Source organism: Hippocampus bargibanti, linkage group LG04 (assembly GCF_051943395.1).
Source record: "Hippocampus bargibanti isolate YZ-2025 linkage group LG04, ASM5194339v1, whole genome shotgun sequence".
NCBI classification, from domain to species: Eukaryota; Metazoa; Chordata; class Actinopteri; order Syngnathiformes; family Syngnathidae; genus Hippocampus; species Hippocampus bargibanti.
The window spans coordinates 28,466,833-28,479,264 of NC_142737.1; the positions used below are offsets into that span (position 1 = coordinate 28,466,833).

The following is a 12,432-nucleotide window of genomic DNA, read 5'->3' on the forward strand; positions in this document are numbered from 1 at the left end:
GATCGAGAAAAAAAAATAAATAAATAAATAAATCGCCGGATTAAGTAATTTTACGAGATTAACGAAATGAAATGCCGTTTATACATTCCAGCATGCACCGCACATTACTGCTTCTATGGGGGGAAATGGAGTCGGCGGCTGCTAACAATAGTTGTGAGACCTTTTTGCAATTCAATATTACTTCACATATCAGGCTCACCGGATCTTTTGAAGAAAATTAAGGCTTTTGGGTGTGCCTCATAGTGCAGAAATAGGGTTAGGTCTGCACACAACCACGTCTCCTATTCAGAGAGCGTGTATAGATTTGACATGTTTATTTTGAATGCAAGACAAACACAGAGCCTCATTAATGCAAATTTATTTGAAAAAAAATGCACAAAATGAATTGTTGGTTTGAATGTTAGTTTGCGGTTCAGCAATTTTGTGCCATCAATGAATGGTAATGTTTATGCCCTATGCATTGGAAGATCGGAGGGAGAATCACAATATGAGGTTATTTTGTTTGTTTTCTTTTAACCCTTTTGTTGATGTACCTGTACATTCAAAGCATATATTGTGCACAAATTGAGCCGCCCTCCATCATTTAAGTTGCCCGTCCCTTGTCTAAAGTAGAAGATTGCCAACAGAATGAAATTAAGCTGCAGCACTATGGTCAAGACTATACAACAGATTAACGGGAGTGGTTCCATTGAGAACAGACCTCGCGTTGGTTAACGATGAAACTGTCTTGGAACAGAGTGCTTCTGACATTCTTACATACGGTGAAGGGGTGTGGGCTCAGCCTCTCAATGTATCTCATTCATTAATAAATGTATAAAAATGTTTGTTGTTTTTTTCAAAATGTGACCATTATTTGGATGTACACATAGTCTGATGGAGTTCTAAATTTTAGAGTATGCAAAAATATGGATTAATACAGATCATAGAACGTTTATATACACATCCATAAACATCCTTTGTCAGTGGTCACCAAACTACGGCCCGTGGGCCATATCTGACCCGTCAGCACATTTGGCCCGGCCCCCTGAACAATACCAGAGGTGCTATCAGATGTTTTTCCTATTTGGCCTCCAGAAAAATAAAAAATCCTTTTGCAAGTCAAAGGTCGGTTTTCGATCATTATCTGTTCCTATTTTAATCAATGTATGTTGTTTATAATCGTGATTGAAAAATACAAACACGCCTGCTCACAATAAAACGCTAAAGGAGTCGGTCACAATGTGAAGCGACACAAGAAAGTGACGTATGAGGAAGTGGAGGGGAGTCCGGGAGTACATTCAGGTACGCTCTATTTGGTCCCAGACCCGTTTTCTTTTTTAAACATTCCTGTCAAAGAGAGAACGGAATAATGGCGAAAAGGTTAGGTAAGAGAAAAATTGATTCAGAATGCAGGGTATTTAACCTGCAGTGGACAAACGATTATTTTTTTGTTCAATGCAAAGAAAACACTGTTTGTCTCATCTGTCAAGAGGCGTTGGTGGTATTCAAAGAATACAATCTTCGCCGACACTATGAATCCCGTCACAAAGACAAGTACGATAGCTTGCAAGGCCAAATACGAGCAGACAAACTCTCAAAGCGAAAAAGTGGACTACTGTCTAAGCAGAATACATTTGTACATCAAGCTCAGCTGAATAAGGCAACCGTTCGGGCCAGCTTTCGGGTTGCTAAACGGCAGCGGTAAGCCTTTCACGGACGGAGAGTTTGTTAAGAAATGTATGGATGCTGTTGCGGAGGAGTTGTGTCCTGAGAATAAAGATGCATGTAATGCCGTAAGTCTGTCGGTGAGTACAATCACCAGACGCAGTGAAGAAATCGGGATTAATGTATATGCCCAGCTACAGCAGAAGACGAAAGAATTTGACTTTTTTTCATTAGCATGGATGAGAGCACGGACGTGCAAGACGCAGTGCAACTGCTCATTTTTATTCGTGGCGTTAGCGTAAACTTTGAGATATGCGAGGACCTGCCAGCCCTCCAAAGTCTCAAAGGGACTACCACGGGAGAGGATATTTTTGACCAAGTGTACCAAACCATGAAGAAGTTGGACCTGAGTGACAGAACTGTGATGTTCTGAAAGACGCATTCAAGCCCAACAGTCTCATTGACTTCTATGCCGCCCTCCCAAATGACACATATCCAAACATCAAAAAATACCCAATGAAAATGTCCACAGTTTTTGGCAGCACGTATATCTGCGAGAAAAGCATTTCTCGCATAAAAATGCTGAAATCTCCGATGAGATCAAGATTGACAGAAGAACATTTGCATCAGTGCTTGAGACTGGCTGTAACTACAATGGAACCTGATATTCAACTTCTCACCAACCAGATGCAGACCCACAGTTCACACAGATGAACATACATAGGTAAGCTCTCTTTTCTGACTTGAATGAGTCCTTCTGAGCATAAACAAATATAATCATAATAAAATCTACTGGGATAAAATCCATCTTTACAGCCATACTGGTCATGAAATGTATTGTGCTGTGTAGGTGCTGTATCACTTAGTTCACTTTCTCAACCTGCTTCCTTTGTGGTTTTCACAGGGAAGTTGATGAGAGAGAGCTGCAAACATCAGTGTCTACAAGCCTGCTGGAACCGACAAAGGATTATAAGGAAGGAACACAAGAACTTTAAGAGACTGCTCATATGTGTCAGAGAGATTCTGCTCTGACAACTGAGCTGAACTTTTATCTGTTAAGATTGTGCATGGCACAACAGAAAGTTCATGTTCCATGGCTTTTTTTCTAAGAATTACACATAGCGAGTTATTTAGTTATTATTTCTTTTATAAATAGTGTTGTTTATTTCCAGCTTTTTTTCTATAAAGAACCCAGAGAGAGTTATTTAGTTATTTATTTCATAAATAGTGTTATTTATTTCCTAATTTTTTGATGTGAAGAACTCAGAGAGGGTTATTTAGTTATTATTTATTTCATTAATAGTGTTATTATTCGCTTCCTGATTTTTTTCTGTAAAGAACCTGGAAAAGGTTATTTGGTTATGTGTGACTTTCTGGAAAACAGTTTTTTGAAGCTCCCTACGATCGTCACACTTTTTCTGTTACAAACTGACACCGGCCCCCCATCACAGAAGGTAAAAGTTATGTGGCCCTCACAGGAAAAAGTTTGGGGACCCCTGTCCATTTATATTTCATTTCTAGTTTAGTCTATATATGGATGTATGTAGTTTATTAGATAGCTTTGCGTATCTGTAGGGTGTACCGTTATTAAACATCTTTATTTTCAGTCTGATATCCTGTTACACCCTCCTGGTCACTGATAGGCCCGGCCGATATGATGTCATCAATGCTGTATGATAAAACCAGGTGAAAGGGCCGGCTCTCTCTCTCTCTGGCCCTCCTCAACCGACCTCACAATGTCCCTGCTGTCTACAAGATTTTCTTCAACACCTTGGTTCCTGCTGATTTTACTACCATTTTCTAACACAGTGAAGAGCCATAAACCAGAGGGAACGATCATTTTAAAAGCATCAACAGATTTGAGTGTCAATTGGGTGTACAAATTAAGATCAAATTTGTGTATGGATTCATTTAGTGAATGAGGCCCAATGTTAAGACCCAAAATGTTGAAAGAGTCATATTGGACCAAAAAACAAATCTTTCAGGAGCCGCAAAAAATTAGAAGCTTGATATAAACCTCACAAGGAAGGCAAAACATGTGTGGTATGCATCTATATTATTTTTATCATTATATTATTATATTATTGTTATTTAGTTGTTTTTTTTTGCTCTTTTGACTTCAATATGGCGCCGCGAGAGTGGCTGCCTTTCCAGCAGCTCCTGTATTTTGTTTTTCGACTCTTTTGTATCCTTTCATCTTCGTTTCATAACTTTTCTGCTGTGAAATGTAAATTTCTCCACTGCGAGACTAATAAAGGTAAATCCAATCCAATCCTATTGGCTATATTAGACTACCGTCAAAATTAAACGTGTTGACAAATACATAACTAGCCTTTGTGATTAAATTCAATGATTACATGTGGAGAATGATGCACCATGTGACTACTCTGTGGTAGGATGCTGCCTCAAGTTTAACTTCGATACAATATGAATGAATTACAGTATGTTTCATTGATTTGAATTCATAGAAATGCAATAAAATAATCTGTTTTGTAATGCAATTTTTATTTTGAGGATTTGAGCACTACATGAAACCCCAATTATTGCTTTAAACCTAGTAGGATACGAAAGTGCAACACATCGAAATGACATGTACTGCTTGAAATAAATGTAAATGTGATTAGAATAAAACAGTTAAAGTAACATTTAAGAGTCAATCAAAACCGCTGAGTCACAGTAAAAGTCTGTGTGCACCAGACAGATCGCTTTTGTATCATATTTCATTTTACCGTAATGTTTGAAATCAGTTTAGCTGTGGTATATTTCTGGACTTTGCAGTATATTGCCCTACAGAGCCGCTTTTTTTTTGTATTTACAATTTAGAGTTGTGGTTACAGGTTTACATACGCTAATCATCAGAATGAACATCATCTTCACTTTGGTCTTAAAGATGTATTTATTGTTCTTTTCCATAACGTAATTAATTATATGACCTACATCTTGAGTGATTTCATCATTATACTATTATAGACACAAGGTGAAACAATCACCCGCATCACACACTTATGAAATGACAGACGGACGGTGTGTATTTTGTCAAGCATTGGAGCAGTTGAGTCTATTACCTGTCACACAGGTGGCTCACTGCACCGAATGAGTCACAGGTGCAAGGCAGGCATCCGCTGGTGCCATTGGTAAAGTACCCCTCCTCACAGTCATCACACTGTAGACCAGTGTAGCCATCTAGACATGAGCACTGACCAGTGCTCTGGTTACACTCATCTGGATACAAAATCCCCTCTCCTCCAGTGCTGCAGTTACAGAAGCCATCTGGGTCGACAAATAGGGATGACAATGAATGAGAAGATAAGCATGAAAAAATAATAACCCTGCATTTTATGCACATGATTGAATGAAATTTCATTATTTGGTGATTCAAGGTATTGAAGAAATACCGTAAATAGATCAAGGTACATACATAAAGACATACTGTAAACACACAATTACTGTACACACACATCCACATATTCATACACATACACACATACATACATACATACATACATACATACATACATACATACATACATACATACATACAGTAAAGTCTCGTTATATCGATATTCTTGGGAGTCCGAAAAAATATCGATATAACCGGGACTATCGATATATCCGACCCTGCGCGCATGTAGTTTTCTCCTTGCGGTCATAGAAATAGTATCGTAATAAGCGGTACTATCGATATAACGAGACTTTACTGTACATACATACATACATGCAGACAGACAGACAGACAGACAGACAGACAGACAGACAGACAGACAGACAGACAGACACATACATACGCACATAGAGCCAAAACCCGTGTGTAATTGACGGCCGTTCAAATGCATTCAGGAGGAAAAAATACTTGATTAAAACCTACAAATTCTCACAAATTCATGGATTAACTTTCAATCCAGAGAAAATCGGAGGGGTGTATGAAAAAAAACATGTACATTTAAACATTTGAATTAAAAAACAAACAACAGTTGACTGTTTATGATTACAAACATAACACACAAACAGTGTGCCCTGTGATTGGCTGGCAACCTATTCAGGGTGTCCCCCGCCTCGTGCCCAAAGACAGCTGAGATAGGCTCCAGCAACCCCCGTGACCCTAATGAGGAATAAGCGGTACGGAAAATGAGATGAGATGAGATGAGAGATTACAAACATTAACTCATTTACTGCCAGATGTGCAAAAAAAAAACAGTGCCGGTTTTTTTTTTTGTTATTTTCACTCAAATTGCAGGACTCACAGAATATTGAGGACAACATAAACATTCAAAGCGGCGTAAGAAACATTGGACTCTCTTATTTCATCAAAAACAGTTAATTCAGAAGTTAAATGGGTCTGGAGTCATCTGAGCTTGAAATGCGGGCGGCTGTACAAAAGGCAAATGCTGCCAACCTCGTGGGCGGGAATACATTGCCAGATATCTGACCAGCGCTTTAACAGCAACCCGCAAGAAAAACCAAAACCCGAACAAATTCCGGAATGGCGCTCCAGGTCATAAATTCAGAATAAATTCAGGAATGGCAGTGAATGAGTTCATCGTATGATGAAATTGGTGTCTATTTAGGCTGCAGAGTGCAAATCTGACACATATACAAGTGAAAACATGAAGATTCAGACTATTGTGTAGCTCTGAGGATCATATCACTTTTTATTGCTTCAAATGCATTTTCTTAAGGGGGCACAAAAGCTTCCTAGAGTGAACAGAATTATGGTTTTAATGTAAAGTCTTATTTTGCTGAAATGATCAATCGTCATTTTTTTTGTCATATTTATTGGCAAATTATGGCATACCCATTCAACAATTCACTCATTCACTGCGAGACGTGCAAAAAAACGCCAAGGTTTTTGTCATTTTCACTCAAATTCCAGGAACCGCAAAATATTCAGTTTTAGAACTACATAAACATTCAATGCAGCGTAAGAAACCTTAGACTCTCTTCTTTCATCAGAAAAAAAAGAGTTCATTCCTAAATTATATCGGTCTGGAGTAATATGACGTGCGAGTGAGGGCAGCTCTACAAAAGGCAAATGTTGCCCCCTCGGGGAAGGGAAAAAAAAAACATTGCCAGAGGTCTGGCCAGCGCTTTATCAGCACCCCCGCAAGAAAAATCGAAACCCGAAAAAATTCAGGAATGGCGCTCCATGTCATATTTTCAATTCTCAAATAAATTCAAGAATGGCAGTGAATGAGATAATACATTTTGCATAAGGTGCAAAATATCCATAAATCAAATCCAGCCAATCAGATTTGTATATGAGTGAGTCTTCTACATTTAAATCTGGAAGGCTCAGACAAATTAAAGTTTATTAGAGTATTGTTTTTTTATGTCAACCTTTTGTTTGAGCAAAGTATCTTGACACGAAAAGGTGAAAAAGCATCGAAGAAAATGGAACCCTTTTGACATTTCCTATTCTATACACTTCTCATTTATCCCACTATGCACTCAACATACAGTGCACCCATGCAAGTTGTAACATAATTGACTTTTGAACGTTAACCTGCCATACACACTACAGTAACGTCTCGTCAATAGAGAGCACTAGGCCACAGCAACTTCCGCCTAGCCAAATCACACTGAAAGGGATTGGATATTGGATATGCCTTTATTAGTCTCACAGTGGAGAAATTTACATTTCACAGCAGCAAAGTGATGAAAGGAATGAAAGTAGAAAAACAAAAATACATGAGCTGCTGGAAAGGCAGCCACTCTCGCGGCGCCGTCTTGAAGTCAAAAGAACAAAAAAAAAAAAAAAAAACTAAATAACAAATAATATGACAGCATAGAGACAATATGACCAAACAAAGACACAGAGAGACATTCATTCTTCAGGACTTGCTGTACCCTCTTTGTGATGACATGAAGCAGTTCTAGATGAAAGAGGAGAGGATCAAAGCGTCTTTCCACCAGTGGATCAGGGACATCATGGTGGAATGTGCATGTCGACTACAAGCTAAATGTACAACAACAATCAACAATAATGAATGAAAATGAACACAACAGAAATGAATAAATACTTTACTTCAAAAAATGTGTGTCAGTTTTTAGGTGAGCAACTACATGGCATACAGTTAGTGGTGAGTAAAATTGATTTGAGTAGATCTGGCGTTTCAAACAATTAAGTAGTCTAAGTGTGGTTGCACAGTTTATTGCCGATTGACTGGATAATAATGTGATGTGCGTATTCAGTCCTTGTGCAGGAACAGAGTGAAAGAGAATTAACTGTTAAAGCCAACATCACTCCCTGTCTGGCTCTGAGTAGTTTCAACTGGAGACTTGTCACAAACAGTGTGGTTTGTCAGCACGTTGGCATGGCAGCCAAAATGGATGCGCCTCAGTCAGGCTTCTACAGTGAATCTCGTGTTGTCTTCAAATTAAATGTAGAAAAGTCATATTTTGAGAGAAGAAGGTAGAGCATGGACCACGTGGATCAGACAGAATTTAATCAAAGGTTTATGAATTTTCTTCTTTTCCTTCTTGGGGGTTTCCCTTCAAGGGGTCGCCACAGCGAATCAGTGTCCTCCATCTTCAGAGGTTTAATTTGCATGTTTGTTTTGGCCAAACGTTTACATCGGATGGCCTTCCTGACACAACCTTCTATTTATCTGAGCTTGGGACCAGCACAATAAGACACTGGCTTGTGTCCTCTTGTGTGGCTACAGAACAAGCAACTCTATGAACTTAATAAAGACAAAGAAACAACGGATACAGATTGTTTTCAGCATTTTTGACCACGACTTTCATCACTTTGCTGCTGTGAAATGTAAATTTCTCCACTGTGAGACTAATAAAGGCAAATCCAATCCAATCCAATCCAATCCAATCCATGGAGGAGACTGTGCTGAACGGTTGCGCCTTTTCGGCAGCATGAATATGCCAGTACTCTTTTTGAATGGGAGGAATGTCGGAGCCATTCGACTGCCATCGCTGGACACCAAAGGGGCCATTGTGCTTTTTTTGCGCCTGTATTGGGCAGCATCTTCACAGCCCCGCTTTGTTTAGCGGAAAGGTCAGTGCTGTTGGACAGTCTGCGGCTGGATGGATGCATGGCTTGAGGAACCCGCGATAAGAAGAAAGGAGCGTCAGCGCAGAGCGCCGATGCCTATGTGGAACTGTCGCGGCTTGGAATTGAAGCGGATTTATGTGGAACAGGAGATGTGAGATGGATGCTACAGCTGCGTGTTTGCTTTCAACATTTAGCTTGTAGTCGACGTACACATTCCACCATGACGTCCCTGATCCACTGGTGGAAAGACGCTTTGATCCTCTCCTCTTTCATCTAGAACTGCTTCATGTCATCACAAAGAGGGTACAGCAAGTCCTGAAGAATGAATGTCTCTCTGTCTTTGTTTTGTCATATTATCTCTATGCTGTCATATTATTTATTTAGTTTTTTTTGTTCTTTGGACTTCAAGACGGCGCCGCGAGAGTGGCTGCTTTTCCAGCAGCTCATGTATTTCGTTTTTCTACTTTCATTCCTTTCATCACTTTGCTGCTGTGAAATGTAAATTTCTCCACTGTGAGACTAATAAAGGCATATCCAATCCAATCCAAATCTACAATCTAGTAAATCGGCAATCATCATCATAATCCCACATAATCCCTATGTAACCCCATGGGTAACTATTTTGGATTGGATTGATTGGGTTTACCTTTATTAGTCTTGCAGTGGAGAAATTTACATTTCACAGCAGCAAAATTATGAAAGGAAGATGAAAGGAATAAAAGAAATAGAAAAACTAAATACAGTAAAGTCTCGTTATATCGATATCGGATATATCGATAGTCCCGGTTATATCGATACTATTTCTATGCACGCACTGTCATGAGCCAGTTGACAGCTGGGCGGGGCCTCCACTCCCGCCGTTCGCCAGCTGCTGTCAATTTCCTCCTCATTGACTGTGGACATTTAAACCCGACGCTGGCACTCACCCAGCGTCGGAAGATACTTCGCCTCGTGCCATGCCAGTACTTGGAACTTGTAGCCAGTACATAATTTGCTTCGCCCGAGGAATGATCTTAGCCACGAACGCGTTTGTTTGTTGCACCGCGTCGTAGGTTGTTTTGCACCCCCGTGTGCCATTTTATGTTTCTTAGTTAGTGTGGTTGGGTGGATTGCCGCCACTCACCCACTAGCATTGTCAGTTTGTCATTTTTTGTGTCTCACGAACTTTTTACCGGGTCCGCGTCTTTTCGGACCCGCGCTTTATGTTAATAAATCCATTGCCGGTACCTACGCCTCTGTCCTGCTTAGCGATCCACCGCCAATCCCGCACGTTCCTGCCCGCCAGCTGCCACTGTCGCCGCCGGAACGTGACACGCACGGAGAAAATTACATGCAACCAGGGTCGGATATATCGATAGTCCCGGTTATATCGATATTTTTTCGGACTCCCTTAAATATCGATATAACGAGACTTTACTGTACATGAGCTGCTGGAAAGGCAGCCACTCATGCAGTGCCAACTTGAAGTCAAAAGAACCACAAAAACGCAACCAGGTTTATATTTGCAAAAGGTTTCTGAATAAAAATGTATTAACTGCAACTACACTTATCACTGATCCTGGACACTCTCTCATCGTAATAAAGGCATATCCAATCCAATCCAATCGTTGATCTTTAAAGAAAAATTGGTGTGGACAGGTTCTATACGGTAGGTCCTTTCAGGATATTTAGTTAGTTTTTTTTTTTTTTTTTTTTTTTTTTTTTTTTTTTCAAATTTTGGAGTTAAAATAAAAATATACAATTCCATTGCATTCCACTGGGTGCCAATTACACACTGATTTTTGCAGACATTTTTTGTTCAGGTCAAGATGGTATACTTGGCAGAAAGAATCGATGATATGTTGACACTTAAATGACCTTGACAAGCACTTATAAATTATATATTATTTATCAGATCTCAGCTTGAGTGCAGCTAATGGTGACGACAAACCTCATTAAAACCTCACACTCATACTTGGTTCACTTTGTCACATCCGCTCGAGGACGTGACAATTTCACTGAACAACAGCGGAGGTATTTGTATGATTGGAAAAAATAAAATAGATCTTAAAACAAAACAAACTGAGTTGAATTGGATATGAATTTCAATATATTGCTATTAAATATGAATTTCAATATATTGCTACTCTGATTCAGAATCTGATTCAGACCTTACTGCTCTTCTCATGTGTTGTGCGCTTTCATGCAACAAAAAAAAGCCTGTGATTGGGCAAGCTGTTGGTGCGTAAACTCATGGGGTCTTTGCAACAGTAACAGGCACAGAAAAAATGTCAAACCTGAAGTTGACAAACAGTCTCAAATCCACATCATGAAGATCTCACCTCAAAAAGACGAACACACACACACACACACACACACACACACACACACACACACACACACACACACACACACACACACACAAACACACACACGCACACATACACAGATACATGTATACACACACATTTGTGTTTTCATTCTTAAAATCTGGGCTTTCACTAGGTGTGGTGTTTTGATAATCGTCACGCACAAACACGATGTCTGGTCCATGGGACTCCACATGTGTGCAATGGAGAGAAAAAAGGGGCTGGGCTGACCTCTCCCCTATCTGCTTTATCTGTTTGACTGTTGTGACGTGTTATGACAGCATGTCTGTTATTCAAACAGGGGCGGGCTGTTCAGAACAAGTCTCAAAATTCCTCTCGAGCCTGGCTCAGTATTTGCTTGTCTACTGTTACCGTGAAAACCAATGTTACTTTGCTTTATTTTATTTTTTTCCTCGAGGCATCAAACTACCAAAAAAATGTTGAAGGATTAGAAAAGGGTTCCCTAGTTTTCTGTGAGGGCTGGGCAAGTGATAGAAGGTGACACCTTTGTTCGTGAGATATTATCATGTGAATTACCTTTACAATAGAACAATGATAGACTCTTAATAATGCACCAAGCTCAAGCTTTAATGGCTGATTCCTGATGAAAGCGGAAACTCTAATTTGGCCACTGGGGCCAAACAGATGCTAATTAGAGGTGTCAAATTATCACATTAATCGTGACTAATTAATTACAGTCATTTTAGTGCATTTTTTTTCAATTGCTTTAATCTAAATTTTAGTATCTGCCCTTGTTGTTCTGTAGGTGGGTTGCCTTTTTCTAATAGCCCTTGAAAGGACAACCGACGTCATCAGATAAGTTGTGTCCATAATTTGTAAAATGGCTTCAAATGACTTCTACTGAGCGTATTTTAATAAGATTGCACCGCATATAGCTATATTTTACGTTTTAAGACTCGCGCTGAATATTCAGGTAGTCTTGTTTTTGAGTTGGTGACGAGTCTGTACGTGACGTCACTAAAGGAACGGCCCTGACCGAAAAAAAGACGCATTGTAGCAGTCCTTCCATCACGTCAATGTATTTTGCTGTAATATTTGGTCTGGGGACCTCGTGTTGCACCCAAAAGCCACCAGAAGAGGGATTCCAAGCTCTATAAAAGGTATTTATCAGCCTGTGGAAACAGAGGTGGCCACAGGAGGTCGCCATTTTGTGCCTCTTTTTCGGTGAGAACTCTCCCCTCAATGTTGCCTCAAAATGACAGGGAATTACTTCTTTAATCGATTGCAAACATGTATGCTTTCCTCTTCAGAACTATTTGAATCATATTCATAACTGGATGTGTAACAAGAAAGCATATTCTCCGAATCTGAAGCCATTGTTTTGATTCTCCAGTTGTGCAAGACGTCTTGCAGTGACGTCACGAACTGGGGGCGGACTTTCTGAAAATGCCCAATTCGCAGCTCAATTTTTTT

At 39.7% G+C, this 12,432-nt stretch overlaps 1 protein-coding gene across 1 annotated transcript in view; it reads right to left on the reverse strand.

Moving 5' to 3' along the window:
• LOC148899626 (multiple epidermal growth factor-like domains protein 9) overlaps positions 1 to 12,432 on the reverse strand; it is a 57,945-nt gene that overhangs the window by 42,081 nt on the left and 3,432 nt on the right. The window contains exon 2 of the mRNA XM_088995016.1: positions 4,710 to 4,914. Within this exon, the coding sequence (XP_088851142.1) occupies positions 4,710 to 4,914 (205 nt within the window). The remainder of the gene's footprint in view (positions 1 to 4,709; positions 4,915 to 12,432) is intronic.